We start from the raw sequence: 22,097 nt of genomic DNA, 5'->3' as shown, positions 1-22,097 counted from the left end.
TGAAGATAATTACCATTTATTACCATATAAATTACCATTCCGTATTCACGGTTTCTGTATTCGCGGCATATTTACGGAACATATACGCCGCGAATAAAGAGCTTTTACTGTAGTCAATGCGTTTATTTCCTAACAGCCTATGACATCCGCAACACCAGGTGGTAAGAGCTGCGTTCCTTAAGTTGGGAGTATGTTCTTATCCTGAAAGTCCATAAGTCCGTTCGGTAAAACTGCAACAGGAAATAGATTCCAGAAAGTGACAAGTGGCCACAAATTACTCGCAAAATGCGCGGTTGAATGCCAGACGTCACCATGACGGGGATGGAATTTAGCACTTGGACGTAATGTCCGATATTGACCCCAACAACTCTGATTCAGGCAGAACCCACATCTCTACGCAATGCTAGAGAATCAAGCCGATCGGAGATGACTTGATCGTCGATGATTCGAGCCGCTTTTCGTTGTATGCGGTCAAATGGAAGAAGCTGGTACTGGGGAGCGCCCGCATAGAGGTGAGATGAGTACTTCATGTCAGGCCAATTTACGCCTTAGTTGTAGGTGCTGGCTTGTAGTGTGAAGTACTGTCTCGTATAACTGACCCAAGCTCTTTTTTCTTTACAAATCAACATTCTAATCAGAAAGGCTCAAACTCTCCAATCATTCAAAACAATACTACATAATTATTATATATTACTGTGACAAATTCATTACTAGTTATTTTCTTGGAATTATTTACTGTATGTGTATGTTTAAATTATATATATATATTGATATCTTTTCAACTAAAACTACTTCATTACAAGTTGCCTGGTTGAAATCGCTCTTAAGCGATAAGGCCGCCTATTGTTTTTTGTAGTCTCGATATTTGTTATTTTTAATTATTTTGTGGTGTGAAATAATTTAATTTCAACTCTAGTATACTAAGGCCAACGAGACAAGATAAATAATGTAAACAAAGGGACCGTTACTGAGTTACCTCTCGACAACGAGGGATTATTTGTGAGCGTTCATATGTTTTCATTGTTATTGCTATACTTGGCCGACGTCAGCGCTCACCGTCGGTCGAACATTAAATCCAGCCTTACTGATCTCACTAACTGAAGAGGTATTTTCATTAAAATAGTCCCTGTTTAACAATATCATACGAAGCTAAAATATGTACAATTGACCAATAGGCTACATTTCCTAATTAAAGTACCATTAATCTAAAAAGCCTTTTTATTCCTTTGCGGCAATATGGAGTCCTTTGCGAAACTGAAGAATGACAGTAGGCTGTACCGCTTCGCTTTCTGGGATAAGTAATCTGTGACAACGTTGTTTTCGCCTGAAAGTATATTTAAAACACATTATTTTCAAACGTGCTCGAGAATGTTCAAGTATAGTTCAAAATAGTTACATTAAATGAATAGGCGCATAAAACTAATGAATGTAAGTTTCGTTTGTTACGCTTTTACACCGGAGCTACTGAACCGATTCTGATGAAATTCACAGGTACGGCGATAGAGCTTGGGAAAGGACTACAGGCTACATTTTATCCCGGAAAAGTCCATAGTTCCCGGGGGATTTGTGTTAAACTGATTTGAGTGTGTTTCACTTCGATGAGCTATAACTATACCAATAGTAGGTTAAGTTTGCCGCCATAGCAATCATCCTTGAAATAAGATTCATATAATATGTTGGGAACGGGAGCGAATACGGGAACCGGAACTGGAATATAATCCATCTTCGCACGACACGCCACAAGTTAGGATATCATCCCCACCATCTGGATGTATGTCGGTCCTCCACAGTGCGGTTTTCAAGGAGCCTTCTTCCACGTACGGTGTTTCCGGGACGATACGACATGGGTACCTTCAAAAAAGCGCGTACACCTTCCTTAAAGGCCGGCAACGCTCCTGTGATTCCTCTGGTGTTGCAAGACATTGTGGGCGGCGGTGATCACTTAACAACAGGTGACCCGTACGCTCGTTTGTCCTCCTATTCCAAAAAAAAACAACTGGAATAGGACATGAGTTAATCTTCAAAACCAAACTTGCTTATTATTTTTAAAAACTTTTATATCTACGCGGACGAAGTCGCGGTCATCAGCTAGTAAAAAACAAATTTTAAAATTAAAGTAAATAGTAAACATTTTCAAACAAACAAATTATATATTTAAAAACATAGTTTTAATCACCCTTAGTTGAGTACTACTTACCTTCTAGTTCTAAACGGGTACGACTTAGCGTGGGACAAGTATGTGTCAGGTAAGGTGTTCCGAATTAATATTATGGAAAGTTGAGTTTTTTAGGTGAATTATATTATTATTATTAATTTTTTTATGATTACAGTTAAGAAGTTCGACTTGTGCGTTAATTTCGTCGCCATTGTACCTCTAAGCTTAGTTTATGATAAAATGGTAAAGTAAGGCTAGTACAAAGACGTAAATTCAAAAACTAATATATAAAATTCTCGTGTCATGGTGTTGAACATTGAACTCCTCCGAAACGGCTTGACCGATTCTCATGAAATTTTGAGTGCATATTGGGTAGGTCTGAGAATCTGACAACATCTATTTTTCATCCCCCTAAATGTTCAGGGTGGTCCACAATTTTTTTTTAAATTGTTTTTTGACATTTTTTTTAACTTTGTTTGATTATGAGTCAGCATTCAAAAATACAACTTCAAATTTTTTTGTATCGCGATTTTAATATCGGCACTACGACGTTTGCTGGGTCAGCTAGTATATATATTTATTCATTCAAAAAAAGGGCGTATACCTTCCTTAAAGGCCGGCAACGCTCCTGTGAATTCCGCTGGTGTTGCAAGAGAATGTGGGCGGCGGTGATCACTTAACACCAGGTGACCCGTTCGCTCGTTTGTCCTACTTTTCCATAAAAAAAATTCAAAATACTGTTTATTTATATAAATACTAGCTGACCCAGCAAACGTATTGCTGATATTAAAATCGCGATACAAAAGTAACTGTTGATCGTAGATGGGTGAAAATTTGTTAAAATTGAAGTTGTGTGTATTTTTTAATGCTGACTCATAATCAAACAAATTTAAAAAAAAAAAGTCAAAAAAATAAAAAACTAAATTCGTGTGGACCACCCTTAACATGTAGGGGAATGAAAAATAGATGTTGTCCGAGTATCAGACCTACCCAATATGCACTCAAAATTTCATGAGATTCGGTCAAGCCGTTTCGGAGAAGTTCAATGTTTAACACCATGACACGAGAATTTTATATATTAGATTTGGACATGGTTTCAATTGTGAGAGACCATTGTTTGAAATAGGTAATGGATGCTAAAAGTCACCAAGTCCCCAAAGAACATCGTTACAATGATATTAAAATGGAAAATAAATATAAATAGTAAATATATTATAATGAAACTTAATTAGATGATGAAAGTAGCTGTTTCACGTGTACGATAGTGTGGGTGGTGTGGATTTTATTTTTTTCTTATAATAAGTTAAGTAAGGTTCCAGTTTCTGTGTAGTACAAGTGTTTCAGCCATTCAAATATAAGTTTTTCACTTATTTGATAGTTAAATATATGTAACTTTAGCACTTTAATTATCATATTGGAGAAATATTTATAAGATGATGTCTCCTAGGGTCGCCCTATTTCATCGAGTTAGAATGTTACTCATTTTGATAACTATTTGAGTGTTAATCATTGTGTTCATCTCATAGCTATTTAGTTTTTTTTTGGGTCACCTGTTGTTAAGTGATCACCGCCGCCCACATTATCTTGCAACACCAGAGGAATCACAAGAGCGTTGCCGGCCTTTAAGGAACAAGTGCACAATTAAAACTTTTACGATGTTAACTTGTTTGTGAATTTATTTTGGTTGGTAGTATTAAAATATTAATAAGAATCCTTTTGGTCTTATTCCCTAGGGAGTAAGATTTCAATTAGGCACATCGCTGAGAATTTTTTTTTAACGATAATAAAACTTGTCTTACCAAGCAAATGTTGCCTCTCTCCTGTAATCGGCAGTACATAGTCGTTGGCAGACATTGAGACGAACAATGCAAATGGAACAATCCACAGGCACAATGTAAAGTATGCAAGTACCTGAAAATAATAATAATGTTTGTATATATTTTGTTAATAGTTACAAAGTTAAATTACTGAATCTACCACTCGAAGACCTGTATAGCCGAGTGGTTAGCGATCCTACCAACTAAGCTAGAGGTCCCGGGTTCGAATACCGGTAGGTGCAAGCATTTATATGATGAATATGGATGTTTGTTTCCGAGTCATGGATGTTTCAATGTATTTATGTATGTTTATATGAATTTATGTATGTTTAAGTAAGTATATTGTACTAGCTGTACCGGCAAACGTTGTTTTGCCATATAAATTGTATTGATCTTCTCCTTGCTAGTTGATAAGAGATGGCGCTAGTTGTATTCATTAGTAACAATCACACTTCTTTTATATTTTGTATAATTCACACTATAGTTTTATAAATTATAGCCTATTTGTTATTCTGGTGTGTAAGCTATATTATTGTATAGTTTCATCAAAATCTATTCAGTAGATTTTGCGTTAAAGAAGTTCAAACATACATCCAGACATACAAACTTTCACATTTATAATATTAGTAGGATTAAATATACCGTTGTCTTGCAACACAGGCTATATATGTTTAACTTGGGGCAAGATAATTTGTGTAAAAAGTGTGTGTCAATATTATTATTATTTATATGTTCGGAAAGAAACTCAATGGCCAGTCTTTTCATTCTAATAGGGTATTTTACAATGGCTGTAACTGTAATATACATAAAAATATATTTTGGAAGCTGCTGCATCCCGTATATGAATAAAGTGTAGTAATATAAAAATATTTATATTAAAAAGAAATAAAGAAGAAACTGTTTATATGTCGTATATTGGATGCATCAACCTTAAGAGCTTAAATTCAATGTATGTGGAATGATGCTTTGACACAATGGTCGTGGTTTTTGTCATAATTAGTAATCGCATTTAATAAATACAATGTTTTATTAACTTTAATCCACTTGGCAAAGCATCACCCGTTTAAGTAAAATTTCAGTCCTACGGTGCCCGTCGCATCCCGCCCTATCAATTTTTCAAATTCAAATTCAAATATTTTTATTCAAAATAGGATGTGAAATCACTTATTGAATGTCAAAAAAAACTACCACCCATTCCAAAGTGAATGCCTCAGGCCTGAGAAGAATGGGCGCAACAAACTCAGCGGGCTTTTTTTTTTTCATCAAAAATATGTTTTACAATTAAAGTAACATTATACAATTAAACTTATTATTTAATAGCCTGAGGGCGGTCGCTCCATTCCCAATCTGTGGTATCATTAAGAAAGTATGTTATAGTAACCTTTACCACACAAACGTTTTTTAACAATTCTTTTGAATAACGTAATACCTTTGTTTTGAACATTTTCTGGGATCTTGTTGTAAAAGCATATACATCGCCCCACAAAAGACTTACTAACTCGACTAAGCCGAGTAGTAGGCATCATCAGTTTATGTCTGTTCCTGGTGTTAACATTATGGTTATGACAGTTTCTGGCAAATTCACTTATGTGCCTATGAACATACATTACATTATCAAGAATATATATGATACACTATGAGCGCAAATCCGCAATATAGTGCTAGACAGGGCGTGAACGCGAATTCACTGCACTCACCCTGATGAAGAACCTCCGAATGGTCCGAACCTAGTTGGCTCCAACAAGCATGAATCGTGTAAAGCCGACTTTAAAAATAATTTTAAAGTTTTCCAATTCATATATTGTCGCTTTATAAGGTCGGCAACGCTCTTGTGATTCCTTTGGTGTTACAAGAGAATATGTGCCATGGTGATCACTTACCATTAAGTGACTTGTATGTATGCTTTTGTCCTCTGTTTTTTTTTATATAAAAAAAAAATTCATTCAAAAGGTGGTTAAACATGACCTATTCTTTACAAAATGGTAACAGAATAAATCACTGACTTGAATAACCTGAACCAGACATACACACACACTCTCTCTCTCTGTAACAGAAATTTTAATTTTGTAATTCAAAAGGACAGATTCAAAATTTACTCTTTGTCGGCTTTTTTAATGGAAAGGGACGACAAAGGGGCGTACGGGTCATCATGGTGTTGAGTGGTCACCACCACCACCACAATCTCTTGCAACATCAGAGGAATCATAGGAGCGTTGCCGGCCATTAAGGGAGGTGTACACGCTTTTTTTGAAAGCACCCATGTCATATCGCCCCGAAAACACTGCACAAGGAAGTTCATTCCACAGCTTTGTGGTACTTGGAAGAAAGATGCTTGAAAACCGCACAGTACTGTACAGGTCCACATACTCATTATATAATATATGTATTTCAAAAATCGAAAATTGATAACAAAATATATTAAAATGAATACATTAAGATATGTACCTCTGAGAATCCATAATAAGTAGATCCGAAGAACTGCAGAGCCAAATAATGGTACACAACCAGATTGATTACTCCGGCTATGAAAGTCACACTTGTGAACCTGAACACCGGGAAGTCCTTCAGTAACAGCCCGTGGAACAGTTGCTGGAGTAGCCCCATGCCGTTCAAATATAGTGGTATGTCTTCAAATAATATTAACCCTATGTGTATTGCCACTGTTACCTGAAACATAATGGACAAAAGGTTCTTAGTTAATAATAATATAAATCTAATCTTAAAACTTAATCGGTGTCGACTAAGATTAATATTATGTGCGGCCACAGGTCACAGCAATTTTAACAGGCATCTCTTTAATATAGGTGTCACGCACAGCCCTCTATGCAGAGGTTGCCTGGGGGCAGAGGAAACAGCCGCTCACGTTCTGCTGGAATGCAGTGAGGTGGCAAACTACAGGGCGAAGCACCTGGAATCACCAGGCGCTCTTCGGGAAGTCTTCCGAGACGTTAAGAAGTTGGGTAACTTCTTGGAGGAGCTTGTCTGGTTGGAGTAACCTCTACCACCCTCGCACACAAAATAGGCGCATATGACGTCGAGTTGCGGAAAGCGACCGTATGAAGAAGAAGAAAGGTTCTTCCTTATTTGACTGAATTTTGATAACTTCTTATGGGAGGGAAACCGCTTCGTTATGTAACAAGATACATCAGAATAGATTAATTGAAACAATTTTTAGCCATTATAATTTGAAGTCTTGAAAATGGCCTTAAAAAAAAATTGTTTGAAATTGCCCAGTAATATTTTTTGAGTCTCGAAGTGTATTTGTTTATCTATTACTAATTTTGTAATAACTAAAAGTTTTCAGAAAATATCCGAAGTTTGTGACATTCCTTAATTTTTTTTTAAATAAGTTTGTAAAGGGTCATTGACATGGGAAGAAGAACTGATAAGAAAGTGTTAGCCTTACACACAACTCACAACTTGGCCTATTTAATATAATCTTATACAATTTTGTAGTACCAGACAAGAACCATGCATAATTATCCTCTATGTATCTCTATCTCCTATACTAAAGTAACCTATCTTTGTCAAAGAAGCTTACATAAATATATTTCTTGGATTTGTGCTCAGTGAGTCTTAGTGTAACTGTCTGGTATTTTATAGTAAGATTGATTACTACTAAGGAATAAATAGAAGGAAGAACCTGAAGGAGCCCTTAACTCTAGCTAACTTATTACTAGAGACCAGATTATATGCAAATGAATATTTAGTATCTTTTCAAAGGTAGTTGCATATTTTAGAAAAAAAATTGCATATTTACGCTGAATCTCGCTCATCATTCGATGCTTTTCACAGTAAGCCCAGACATTGTACTCAAATTTAAATTCTGTCCAGTAACCTCAGTAGACGTACAACACTCCTTTTCGGCTTACAAAAATTTATCAAGCAATCGTAGACACAATTTGTCTACAGAACATTTAGAACAGTACTTAGTAGTACATATTTTTAAAGGTAAATCTTAAATTTCATTGTTACCTAAGCATGTATATCTTGTAAAAAAAAATCCACAAATACGATTGTCAGTACAAGCCTTTATAAAACAAAAAAAAAAAATTAAAAACATGACTATTTATTTTTTCCTGTTTAATTGTAAGCATATTTTGGCCCTTTTTATGGATTATCGTGCATATTTAAGCTATTTTACTTGCATATTTTCATGGTAGCATATAATCCGGTCTCTACTTATTACCATAAGTGTGACAGAAAGCTCTTTCTACACAGGATACACGAAGGCAGAAGACACATGTTCTTACAGAGTACTGGAACATGGCCAAACAGCAGGCGCAAATCCTTTGATCTGCAGTATCACTTCTGGATACCTGCCACAGTTTAAGGTGTGTTCCTTTTTGGAACTCTCTAGGATGGTCCAACCATAAATAAGGTAAGAAGATGAACGGACACACACAATGGCCAATTGTGAGACTAGGTAACTCATTTAAATATATGAAATTATCATCATCATCTATGCTCTATTATGTGATTGTATACTTGTAATTATTATTGTCTACTGACATTTGAATATTAATCCGTAACATTGTGCTGATACTAATATAAAAAGATTACTGCTCAGTATGTGTATTCTTATTTAATAAATAGTTCTGGAATTAATACACAAATAAAATTTTAAAAACAAAATTTTATGAATGATGCTTCGATTCCAGGATGCGAGGATTCGAACCCACGACCTCCGGCGTTCCGTGCCGGTACTCTAACCAACTGAGCTAACCGTTCGAGTACCATCTCGTTATAAAATTCTGATTGCTTTGTTCAACTCTCAGGTTGTGGCTTCATCGTTCATAAAATTGTGTTTTTCAAATTTTATTTGTGTATTAATCCTAGAAGTGGGGGTTATCACTTACATTACTTACATATTGTTTAGTTCTGGAATTACTTAAATACTTTCATAAATTATCAATACACAATACTCACTACAACAGTCCAGCTTATAACATATTTAGCCATCACAGAGTACTCCTCTACTAACTCCGCTAGGTAATACAGGCCAGAAGCTGAAAATCAAAAGAAAATATATTTTAATTTAAGTCAAATCTTTAGCATTTTGTCAGCATCTTGCTAGACTATTTTTCTCTTAAAAATATTATCCCCCCCCCCTTTCGCCCCTCCTCCTGCGACACTACTAAATTTAATTAAACTACTAAACTAAATCAATTAAAGAAATAGGGAATCCTAGAAATCTGAAAAGTCTGAGGGATTTTATGAAAAACAAGAGAGATGATAATGATTTGACGTCTGTTTATTACCTGTCATTAGATATGGTTGCCAGGCCCGCACAACTACTATAAGTGGTTGTAGTAGTTTAAATGATATCAAAGAGAATTTTGAAAAAAATTACAAGATATTTTGTGACGAAACTAATAACCAATCAAGTAAAATAATTTTGAAACATTCCATTACCGAAAAATATTTATATGGTAGGTTAAGTATAAATAATATTAAAATCATGTCCAGCTTAATATTTTTTTTATCTTTGGGTATGAAATAATGATTTTCTTCACGTTTTGGAATTCTGTAAATAGTATTGTCTTCACATTATTTTTATTTATCTATGCGATAACTAGTGTTTGGACCGTCAAAAGTATCCATTTACTCTCAAAACTCTTAAATGTTATTGTAAACATTTAAGAGTTTTGAGTATATAAGTACAAAGTGCAAGCAATTTAATTGGAAGGTAATATAAATACATACCTATTGCCATTGTGACAAACACTGCCTGCACTACTATAGATACAATACTTAAAAAATATAAAAATAACATTTTGATGGAATTTCTTATTTGTTTTGAAAAACAACAAAACAAGTAGCAAATCCTAACCTATCCATATTTTTGGATTTTAATTTAAAAGAATTTACAATCAGTTATCAGTCATCTGTCAATTTTCATAAAAATTGACGATTACTTTTTTTTCTTTATTTTATTTCATGACTATGAATGCTACTCCTTCAGTCTGAATAATAATCAATATGTATGAAGGACAGTGCTGCCAGCAGGGTCTAGTCTAAAGTTACATGAAATAAATAAAAAAGTAGCCCTTTAGGGTAAAAAGTAACCTTTTTTTTCAGTGAAGAAACTTATTAAAAATTGATGGAATAGATGTAGATTGTATTAAATGACACAAATATGATTATGTAGTTTTTTTTTTCTCATTTTAATTTGCTTCTTAGCTACAGATATAGCTATATCTATATAGGGAGGTACTCTGTGGCGCATTCTGCGGCATCTTTGAGCGTGTCCCTCTTACCTACAGGTGATGGCTCGACCCTCAGGCATGCTCGATGAAGGCAACGTGCGCCCTCGTGAGCCACACTCCAAGTAGCCCCACATTTTTTTTATTCACAATAAAATAAAATGTGAATAAAATAATGAAACAATACACAATATATTAAGTAATAACCGTTTATAGAAAGCGAATAGGTTTGTCCGTAAACGGTGAGTCACACGCTCACCACAAAAATACATAGAAGCAGAAGTAAGCTAAATGTCCATATTACACAAAAATAGCTAGACACAATGCTAGATGGATAGGTAGACTATTAAGGAATTCGGGCAGCATGAATCGCTCATTCTGGCACCATATGTATTCGTATATTTAGATAAATCTTTGATAAAATTCTAGATTTTCTGTTAGATAATGATTATCTATAGTAAGAAATATTTTGATTTTATTGATAATAGCTATTATTTCACAGTGTTTAAATAGTTCTAACTCGTTATTTTAATATTCTAATCTTATTGATTATATATCTGTTACGGACCCTCAAATCCCCCTAATTTATTACAAATATACTCGTTTTGGGGTTTCCAGTGGAAGGAGTTGATGATGATTAATCCCAAGTAAGTATGATGTGTAGCTAACTCGATTGTACCACAGGTACAAGCGCTATACTGACGGTGTAGGCACCGATGACCACGCGCAGTTGTTATTGCTACTTAAGTTGAGTTCATATAAGGTGAACGAATATGCATTAACTAAGTTTATCCGGCATTAATCATCAGGGCCACATCGTGACCCCATCAGTATAAGCAGTCAAACTTAAATGAGATTATATATTGATTCTGACGTTTAATAAGTCCTCAAAGGGAGAAAGAGAGAAAATATGAAGTAGGTTATTTATCGGTGCACTTTTATGATAGCCCAAAATATCGATTGTGAAGTCGTCCTATTTATAATATTATAGTGTGGAATCATTTATGTGTTATTTTTTATAAAAAATTAAAGTCGTCATTCTTTATTATACTTTATTATGTTATCTAAAAATGCCTTGATGACCATAAAAGTAAAATAATTATAGGTATATTATCCAAAAATACATTAAGCGACATTTAAAAGTGTCTCGCTGTAGATATCTCCGTAATCGTTGACACCTGCGCATCCGTAATAACCTTTATCTGATGTTTTTACATCTTTGATTGTCAAATCAGCAATAGTGAGGTTGCCAATAGTTGACTGATTTATCGTTAATCTGTCACTTTGGGCGAGGGGGGCAGTGTTGAAGGTCCACGACATTTTCGGTGCTGGCAATCCGTTTATCTGGCATGGTATTGTTACGTCTTCTCCAGTTTTAGCTGGTGTAACTGAAGAGGGTATTTTAAGTGCTTGAGGGGCAGCTGGAAGATAAATAAAATATTTTTAATACCAGATATTACACAAATTTAATTTATACCAAATGTAGGATAAATTTTGGTACAAATTATATTTGTATATAATAAACCCAGAAATTAAGGATATAGCTTAAATTTAACAAGTACTATATTAACAAATAATTAAGAGGAATTAATTTATGAATAATTCTTCGAATGGCGACCACGTACCGGAAGTCCCTTTTTTGATAGGCCCCCCACAAGATAGACCGACGATCTGGTTACGATCGCCGGAATGCGTTGGTTGTAGAAATCTTTGGGGGAGGCCTTTGCCAGCAGTGAACGTCTTCCAGCTGGTGATGAAGAGGTATAAAGATATGATATGTTCTGTGCAAAAACATGATCAACTCACCAACAACATTTAATTTCACAATATGTTCCCTTGGCTTTCCAACCTCGTTGTTGCCAACACACTTAAAGGACCCCTCATCCTCGAACCAGGTCTCTCGGATGAGCAGTCGACGGCCCTTGCTTCTGTTGTACCGTGTGATCCTGTCACCTGGTTGACCGTTTACATCCACGCCATCTTTGAACCAGTCTGGATGAGCTAAAGGTCTGAAATAATATAATTAATACTAGATGTTATACTACTTTTTAATTACTAAATAAAAGGGGCTATACAATAGTTAAAAGATAATTTATTGAAGTAGGCGTTACTTTGAAATCCACGAAATCCATAATTATCCAAATGACTTGAGTTTTCAAACAATTAGATACGTGATTCGCCTCTTCACGAGGCATCCTCAGGACATGTGGACTCGCCAATATCCGTCACGACACTCTGAGTCTCAAATTGGTTAAAAGACAAATATTTGCGGAATTTCCACGACAATCGGTCCTGCGCTACCCTCATCCAATGTATTCCGGCGATCTTGACGAGATCGTCGGTCCGTCTTATAGGGGGCTTACCAACACTACGTCTCCGGTACGTAGTCGCTATTCGAGGACTTTACTGCCCCAACGCCCCTCTGTTCGTGCCCTGCCCACTGCCACTTCAGTTATGCAATCATTTGGACTAAGTCGCTAACTTTTCCTTCTTTTGTTCTCCTACGGATCTTCTCATTTCTGATTCGATCTCGCAGGGAAACTCCGAGCATAGCCCTCTCCAATGCCCTCTGAGCGACCATGAGCTTTCACAAAAGGCCCATAGTTAGCGACCACGTCTGCGTACCGTAAGTCATCACTGTCGACATTCGTTTGATATGACATTGAAGTTGACAGTTGTAACGCAACCTATCAGGTTTTAATTGTTAACTAAACAATTCAGGATCACTCTCAAATACATTCATAAAACTTTATCAAAATCTGTCGAATTTAGAACGTTTTGAGCTGCGATAATTGACAGACTGTGACAGCTCTAAAAATGTCGAAAAAATAAATCTGTTAACAAAACAAATGGCAAACTATATATTTTCATCAACGCACGCACACTAAAACAAAGTGATTGACGTATCGCGAGTGTAAGACGTTTCTGTCAAGCAGTCATCATCTGTCAATAGCAATAAGCCTGACCTGTTGTCATGCGGTGTGAGCAAGCGGTTTTTTTCTCTGTATCGAAGCAATAATTATCTAAGGTCTTCAGAGAGAAAATTACAGAAAAGATTAGTTGCATTTTGGTTTGTCATAAAATTAGCCCTAAAGCTATTGGATACCTTTCATTGTACAAGTAAGCAACTTACGTTCCACCAAAGATGCAGTAAATCATTGTAACTTCTCCATATTTGGCTGTCATATCCTGGCTGATGTACTGGTCTGTCAGCTCATTGTCCTGGTCAGAGCTGGGCACTGCTTCATCTAAGATATGTTCAGCTAACACAACCTTTGGGAGACAATATAAAGATACAAATTCTTTATAAATACTAGGTCGAGAAGGTACTCAACTCCCAGAGGACCTTCCATCTTCACCTTATCTACATTTTTTAATTATTATTGAATATTCTAGTGGAAAGAAGAGGATTTTTAATTTTAATCAGTGGGCGTGGATGTTACAAAGTGTTTTATCTAGAGGCAGAAATTACATTTGAAATACGCTTTTATCTGGTTGGTCTCAGTGGATATGCAAACGTCTCTACTATGACGACAAATATTTTTGGTCATAAAATAATATGAAATTAAAGAATCAATAAAAAGTTAATCAGATAGTTACCTTTTCATGTGTCACTGGCGATTCAGCCACGCAAACATATTTAAACTTTATATTAACATCCTCTTTGGTTATGTTTGAGAAATACAAATCACCATCCGGCGAAGCCAAAATCCTTGGATTCATAAGCTCGTTAGAAACACTCGGATCTGCTACTAGCTGGTATGACCAGCTTATTTTTGGCTTCGGGTTCGAAGCTGGGATTTTACAATCTAGCTTGAACGGCTTGCCTTCGATTGGTTTGTGCGTTTTGACCTCAGATTTTGTAGGATCTATGAACGCTTTCTGGACATTGATTGTTCTTGAGCTGGCAACACCGGTAACTGAGTCAGCAAGACATTTATATTGTCCCGCGTCGTTTTCTGTCGGCTTGAGGATTGTAATGTCACCACCACGTTGGATGATGTTCTCGTTGTCAATGTTTAGATCTTTGCCGTTTTTCTGCCAATGGAACCTGTGGAGATACATAATATATAAAGTTATCCAAAATCTAGACAAGCTCGTTTTTTTCAGCTAAGCGGAGCCTCCCACTGGTAAACTTTATAACTAAAAATGAGGAAATACTCCACATGAATCCTTGACGATCCTGAGCTTCTTAAAAGTAATAGGTGTAAAGGATGTGACTTAAAATTCTAGCAAAACAAAGGCTTCCAGACCCTAGTAATAGCCTCAATATACACATGTACGCGAGTATAGGAATCTAAAGTCATAAGGTCTGGTGTGGGGGCCATAGATTTATGGGCTTCAACTCCAAAAATTAATTATATAAGGGACAGCATCGATTGAACTTATTAAAATGGTAGGCGCTTGAATAAGTTTACAGAAAGGAATTTCATCAGGTATAAACTTACTTTACACCGCTGGCACGACCAGGTGCCGAACATCTCAGGGTGAATGGAACAGCATCTTTCGACACCTGGAAGTACGCAACACTTGGCACTGGCTCCAGGACTGGCAATTTGTCCAACGGTTGGGAAGAACCTATACAAGATGAATCAAGATGAATGTTATGAGACTCTGACGCCCTCTGTAATATAATCAACTATACTAAAACGATTTATCGTCATATTGGTAGCCCACCGCTTGGCTGGCAGCATGACAAACTTGAAACTTATGTTCAGAGGTAGGCGCATGGTCGTGCATTGTATACGTACCTACAGTAAAGCGTTTTTTTTGTATCCAATGTCATTGCTAGTCATTAACATGTATTGACAGATCTTTTAGAAAGAAAGAAGAAGAAAAATCATTTATATTGCAACTTACACCTAGTATACAAGCAGTCTTATTATTAATTTATATTAAATTTTAGAATAGAAGTTCACCTCAGCATAATACTGATCATACCCATAGGTGTGATAATCAGCATTGTCTTCCGGAGAATACCAGGTGGTCTAGCGGATTGGCATACGACATACTGGTTATACATACATAATCTCATAATTGTATACAATGTAATGTATAGAAAACATTACTTTAATTAATTAATTAATTTCGTTCCCAACTAACCTAATTATCTATAGCTTGGATTGTGTTCTGGTGACGGCGGCGATTGTTCCTGACCAAAAAATCTGTATTTATATGAATTTATTATATTATCACTGCTATCCAAGGCAAATACTTCATGCTTTTAGCTTTTTTCATACTATTAGCGTGAAAGAATTTTTAACTTCTGTTAATTAGATCGATAGTATAATTTTATATGGAATAAAATTAACTGTTATAACAATGGGATTGTTCTCCTCTCTACTATGAGTCTACTTTAGTGGAACACAAATAAGCGTTACATTCCGTAGTGTGATGGCTCTCTCTAATTCAATACCCGCGAAAGAAAGTACCCGACGGGCCTAAAGATGTTTTAATGTCAATAAAAAATAGATACTTACATAACGCGATGAACGTAGCCACCAAAACGCAAGTAATGTACTTCACCATCTAAAATTATGATTATAATCTTAAAAATTATATGATAATACTGTAAGATATTGGACAATACACTTGAGAATTTAGCATTTAGTGAACTCTCAAAAACAGATGAAAAGCATAATTATACATAAATCCGTTAATATTATTTATTATGACTACTTTTAATTACCTAAAATTGTACAAATATTATTGTTATATTATACAGTTGACTAATTAGTAAATAAGTATTACAAAATTGAACATTATTAATATACGAAAGGAAGATAAATAAACGTTTCAAAAATACAAATCCGAGAATTTAAATATATCCAAAGTAATATTATTACAATATTTGGTTTCTAACTATGGCAACATTAAAACAGGAAAAAGATTTAAATCAATTCAAATATAGTCTGTGGCTGTACCTTGCAGAGTTGGCGGGAAATGTATAAACATGGACGCCAGACGCCAATATTTATACTCGTATGTGACGTATGTTAAGAGTCATTCCTGTGAAGAACCGTACTTTACCTTAACATAAAGCTTAGTTCTCACCGAATTTATTATTTAAACTTTTTAGGTTTTTTTTTATGGAATAGGAGGACAAACGAGCGTACAGGTCACCTGGTGTTAAGGGATCACCGCCGCCCACCATCTCTTGCACAGTTAACCAAATAAGAGTTAAAGTTAAATAAATTAAATTAATTCAAGCAAGTTTTGGACGTTGCCGTTGCCGAAAGCTGCTCTTGGTAACTTTAACCAGTCGTCCGGAATAACACCTTGGCCCATACGGCTACGGAGAATCTTTTTGCCACTAACTCGACTATTGACGAGGACGGAAAAACTCTATGCCGGGAGTACAGTTCAGACCGATAAAGTCGATCAAGCTCTGTTTTCGTTGGGCGAAAAGAAGTCTAGCAGGCCGGATGGTTTCTTCCATCGTGCTCAGAATGTGCGCCCCCGAATTGAAGCCAGGTTGCTAATGCTGTTATTCCAGCAGTCATATTATGTCGTCATGTGTAATCAAAAGTCGTGGTCCCGGACTCATGGAAGTCAGCCCTTGTCCATCCAATCCAAAAACAAGGAGATAGTATGAATGGAGTATGGAAAGTAGAGAGCCAAAATTAAAAAAAAATGTATAAAACATAGTTCATCCTTGTAAATTACAGAAAAACCGATAATTCTTTCAATTTCTTCTTCACAACGAAGTAGTATCTACCTACATTTAAATTTTACATTTAGTAAGAGTACCTATTGTAAAACATACCCACTACAATTATTGAATAAAATCATTTTATTTCGGTATTGTATGGAACCCTCTCTACACGAGTTCAACCTGCACTTGGCCGGTTTTTATTACTCTTGCAGTAATACTTACCTATATATAGTGAGTAAGAATAATAATTGACTCATCTTATACATTGTACACAAGCCTTTAAATGTCTCACATAGTCACGTCTGCTATTACTAATAGGTAAATAAAATCTTCATCAACCCTGCTACACTTTCCCTTTTACAATCATTTTTTTACATTTTTCCTGCTTGATCATACTTATAAATCACTCATATTTTTATACTAGTTGTGCCCTGCGGTTTTTGAAGTTATGCTTCTTTTTGCGCGTTAGGGAAGATTACCAGAGATAATTATTACGATGCGCGCGCTCACCGTACCCGCAAATTTGACACCCTCACGTTAGCTGGTCAACAAGACCATTTGTATCATACTTACACACACACACACACACACACATACTCACGCCTTGTTCCCGTCGTGGTAGGCAGAGACAATAGAATGCCATTTGCTTCTATCCTTACATACCTCAAGCGCTTCCTCTACATTCATTACTCCTTTCATACATGCTCGCCGGTTGCCAATTTGATCGACGAATGTAATATCATACTTCAGCTATCATAGGCCATACATAAATTTAAACATGTATAAGTTGTAAAATAAAATCTATCTTATGGGTTATCCTGCCTAAAATCGGCAGGCCGTATCAGTCGTAATGCCGGCCTTAATGAAGTCATCCGCAGGGCATTTGCTGCTCTTAAAATACCAGCTGTTTTAGAGCCAAATATTATTGTCCGCCGTGATGGCAAGCGTAATGATAAAACGATCCTGTTGGTAAGTGGAACGACACTCTGGCTGCTGGACATACATATAGCAATCATTTTTAATGACTTCGTTATCGTTGCAAGTCATGTTGGAAGGAGGGGACTCTTTCATCAAACCATACATTTTGTAGGACAAATATTTTGTCGAATAATTAAAATAATTATCATCAGATTCAACAAAAAAAACCAGTTATAATTTTTGGGAATCATCAAATCAACATATTTTATGCCCTGCTACCCCTATTACCTACTACAATAGAGAGTTTTCTTACAGGAAATCGGTGGGCGACTCATTAAGATGATGTTACTCACGGAAAATTAGCTTGACAGTAATCAAGTGCAAAAAAGGATCCTGGATTCTGGACTGTTATCATAGTATTGTAAATATAATATATATATATATATATATAATCATAATAACAGTTGATAAAATTACCGGTTTTTCGACTTACTTTGTAAATCCAACTACCACGAAAAAGTACTACAAAGCCGTGGAATGAGCTTCTTTGTGCGGTGTTTCCGGGACGGTACGACATGGGTACCTTCAAAAAAAAGGTTACACCTTCCTTAAAGGCTGGCAACGGTCCTATAGTTCCTCTGGTATTGCAAGAGAATGTGGCATTAAGTCTTTTCATTTTTCGGGTTAATATATGAAATTAGTATAAATTAATTGTTAGCCTATGAAATTCACAAATAGTGCAGCTTTCTATTGATAACAGAATTTTCAAAATATTTTCAATAGATACAGAAATTACCCCCTAAAACCCACAAACTTTACCTCTATATAATAATTAGTATAGATAATAATAATAATAATATTGACACACTTATTACACAAATTATCTTGCCCCAAGTTAAGCATATATAGCCTGTATTATGGGTTACAAGACAATTATATATTTAATACAATATACTTACTTAAACATACATTAATTCATATAAACATACATAAATACATTTAAACATCCACGACTCGGAAACAAACATCTATATTCACCATATAGATGTAATATAGATACATGAATTATCACCTATTTACATCTATAGGTAGGTATTTATAATGTGTACGCAACGAAATAGAATAGTAAATGTATTGCATACAACAGTTAAAATAGATATCAACTGATAATGTTATCTATCACTAAAGTGTCTTTATCTTTGGCTAGAGTCAAGTAAATAAGGAAAATCATCAATTTCCCTGTTGTTATGTGGGCTCGGTGAATCCCTCATTCGATTAAACTTTACTCTCAATGAATATTAATTATCTGTAGATAAATAAAATGAATCTGTCATCGTGAGCTTTTTTTTCTATCGTACTTTTTCCTTCGTATATTTAGAGATATGTAGATACGTTTGTAAATTGACATATCATATTTCATATAAAAAGTTTAATTATTATCAACTATACTATTCATTTTATGGAATAGGAGGACAAACGAGTGTACGGGTCACCTGTTGTTAAGTGATCACCGCCGCCCACAATCTCTTGCAACACCAGAGGAATCACAAGAGCGTTGCCGGCCTTTAAGGAAGGTGTACGCGCTTTTTTTGAAGGTACCAATGTCGTATAGTCCCGGAAACACCGCACAAGGAAGCTCATTCCACATCTTTGTAGTACGTGGAAGAAAGCTCCATGAAAACCGCACTGTGGAGGACCGCCACACATCCAGATGGTGGGGATGATATCCTAACTTGTGGCGTGTCGTTCGAAGGTTAATTTATAGAAAACGGATTTCGAATCATATAGTTTACTAACCCTGCTCACTGAGCGGTCCCGGGTTTGAATTCCGGTAGATACATTTAAATGATGAATACGGATTTTGTTTCTAAGTCATGAATGTAAAAATATATTTATGTATGTTTGAGTATGTATATCGTATTATATATATCGCTGTCTTGTACCCAACCAGGCTATGCCTAATTTGGATCAAAATAATTTGTGTAAAAGTATATAAATATTATTTTTTAATATAGATTAGACCATTTACATACTTGAAAGGCATGAGTAGTATTTCCAAGGAAAACATAATGTATATTGATAAGAATTAACTGCATTTCTATCGCTATTTTATGATCATAGTGTTATTCTTTGACTTTTCCTCATCGTCATCAAACTCACCGCGTCGCTATCCATAAATTGTCATGAGTGTACGGTATAATAACAATAATTATTAGTGATGGGTCGAATATGCATTTGAACAGAATACGAACATCGGCCGAACATTCAGTAAAAATTTGGTAACCCTTGTTTCTAGCTTGCACAATATTTATGTTTCATTAATTTTTGGAAAAACGTTTGCTCGGCACTCATTTTCGTGTTTCGCATCTTATAAATATTTGTATCCAAACCAATGTCTTAATGTGTGATAAATTTAATATTCCCTACTAATATTTCTTATGGACATTGTGCTAGGTAAAACTTCACAATAAGTTCTTTACGTAGTATGGGTAGTTAATTCATTAATTAGTGAAGGTATTATCAATTGCATGGTACGCATACCGTAATAAATACATATTTTAGGTACCACTAGCTTATTTTTGTTACACAACCGAGTTACTGAATATAAAAGTGGGCGTACCGCAGGGATACATTTTAGGACCAGTTCTATATACACTATTTACTGCAGACTTTTCAACATCTCCTGGTTTGAGCACAGCACACAGTAATTTATTCCATAAATGGCCTGAATTGAATTTGGCTCCTGAATGGCTATAACATGGTTCGTCATGCTCACTGAATGGTATTGCTTGCGGCGGCGTCTTGGGCCAGGTCATCTCCATCCCTCAAATACTTATCTGCGATGGGATCAATGGCTGGTCCATGTATGAACTCGTGAACGGGTGCTGCTTGTGGTGCCAGGTCGACCTGTTATAGTTAATAAATCATTGTATTTGTTGGATGCATTACTAATTGTGACAGTTATCACGACAATCATGTTCATGAAGTATCCTTACACAAACAAGAATTCAAGCTCTAAGGTTGATAAATCCAATAAACGATAATATCCATAAACATCTGGTAAACTCAGTTATTTAAAAGAAATATTTGTAGTGACGATTCAAGAGCTTAGTTTGAGCCAAATTGAATAAAGTTTATTTATTTGAATCAACTTGAACCACTCCCGTAATAAATGTGGTAAATTCAAATTCAAAAACACTTTATTCATGTAGGTCACGGAAATGACACTTATGAATGTCAAAAAAAAATATATTGTTTCTTATTGAATTTACCGCTACTTCGTAAAGGGTTGAGCTAATGAGAAGAAGTAGCAAGAAACTCATTGCCACTCTTTTAAGTCAAGATTTACATTTTAATTGTTTTACAAATCATTTCAATTACAATATATGCAAAGTGACGCAACAAAAATACTCAAATATTAAAAACTGAAAGGCTTACACGAGTAAGTCAAGAAAAGAAAATTAATACTTATAAACACAAGAGTTATTGAGTATAGTAGATGCATCAATCCACACATACCGTAAATAAATAGAGGCATTATGTGAGCATTTCATAAAATAAAATATATAATAACTTTAACGGAAATAATAATAGTAAAAAACACTTCAAGCAGACCTTCCGGTAACAAGATCATCCAGCCACCACGAGTAGCACCCGTTCACGAGCATGGACCAGCCATCGCCTCCCTCGACCATATTTTAGGAAAGGGAACGACCCGCCCCACGTCACCGCCACAAGCAGAGGCATTTAAGCGAGCATGACGATGCCTGTCACGAGAAATCTACTTTAGAAGTGCATAGTGAACTCACATCTCTACACAACACCAAGGAATCAATCAAAGCTGATCGGAGATGACTGGATCATCAATATACCAAAGTAAAGTATATGTAAATATAAGTATTGCCAGTAAGCTTAAAACATAAGTACTTATTAACCATTAACAATCATGACAATGACACAACCACGATACTCGGTTTATGTCCGCTGGTAACTTCCAGGTTCCTATAATCAATAACTACTAAGAAGATAGAACTCTAAAAAAACGCCTACCTTATCTATTAAACAGCTTCCCTGAGGACATCCGACTAGAAACCAGTAAAAGAAAATTTAAAACTACACTTAAGAAATATTTAATATCAACACTGCCTTAAAATTAAAATGAGATTTTTTATTATATTTTTATCAATATTTGTTAATTAATTTAATTATAATAAGAATTAATGTATTACAAGAGACTTGAAGGACAAACTGTCCAAACAGTTTTGCGGGACTATGTTAGCTTTTAAGATTCTTTCTGTAAATTATTAATAGTATTAATAAATAAATAATAATAAAACAAATTTCAG

General features: G+C 35.3%; 1 protein-coding gene and 1 pseudogene across 1 annotated transcript; both read right to left on the bottom strand.

The window, feature by feature from the left end:
* Positions 1-1,200: 1,200 nt before the first annotated feature.
* Positions 1,201-9,861, bottom strand: LOC126973642 (protein TEX261). Its single transcript, XM_050820988.1, has 5 exons — positions 9,679-9,861; positions 8,902-8,981; positions 6,418-6,639; positions 3,955-4,066; positions 1,201-1,324 (listed from the first exon to the last, which is right to left on the bottom strand). The coding sequence occupies exons 1-5, from the start codon at positions 9,746-9,748 to the stop codon at positions 1,206-1,208; spliced, it is 603 nt and encodes a 200-aa protein (XP_050676945.1). The 5' UTR covers positions 9,749-9,861; the 3' UTR covers positions 1,201-1,205.
* A 2,501-nt stretch (positions 9,862-12,362) lies between these two features.
* On the bottom strand, positions 12,363-15,707 carry LOC126973552 (hemolin-like; annotated as a pseudogene).
* Positions 15,708-22,097: the final 6,390 nt, after the last annotated feature.

The sequence above is a fragment of the Leptidea sinapis genome, chromosome 29 (assembly GCF_905404315.1).
Source record: "Leptidea sinapis chromosome 29, ilLepSina1.1, whole genome shotgun sequence".
In the NCBI taxonomy this organism is placed as follows: Eukaryota; Metazoa; Arthropoda; class Insecta; order Lepidoptera; family Pieridae; genus Leptidea; species Leptidea sinapis.
This window is presented reverse-complemented; position numbering and strand designations above follow the sequence as displayed.

Coding starts and splice junctions, on each gene's coding strand:
- LOC126973642 (XM_050820988.1), bottom strand. CDS start 9,748: ATGTTATTTTTATATTTTTTAAGTATTGTATCTATAGTAGTGCAGGCA. Junction 8,982..9,678: donor GTTTGTCACAATGGCAATAG/GTATGTATTTAT, acceptor TTTGATTTTCAG/CTTCTGGCCTGTATTACCTA. Junction 1,325..3,954: donor AGAGAGGCAACATTTGCTTG/GTAAGACAAGTT, acceptor ATATACTTTCAG/GCGAAAACAACGTTGTCACA.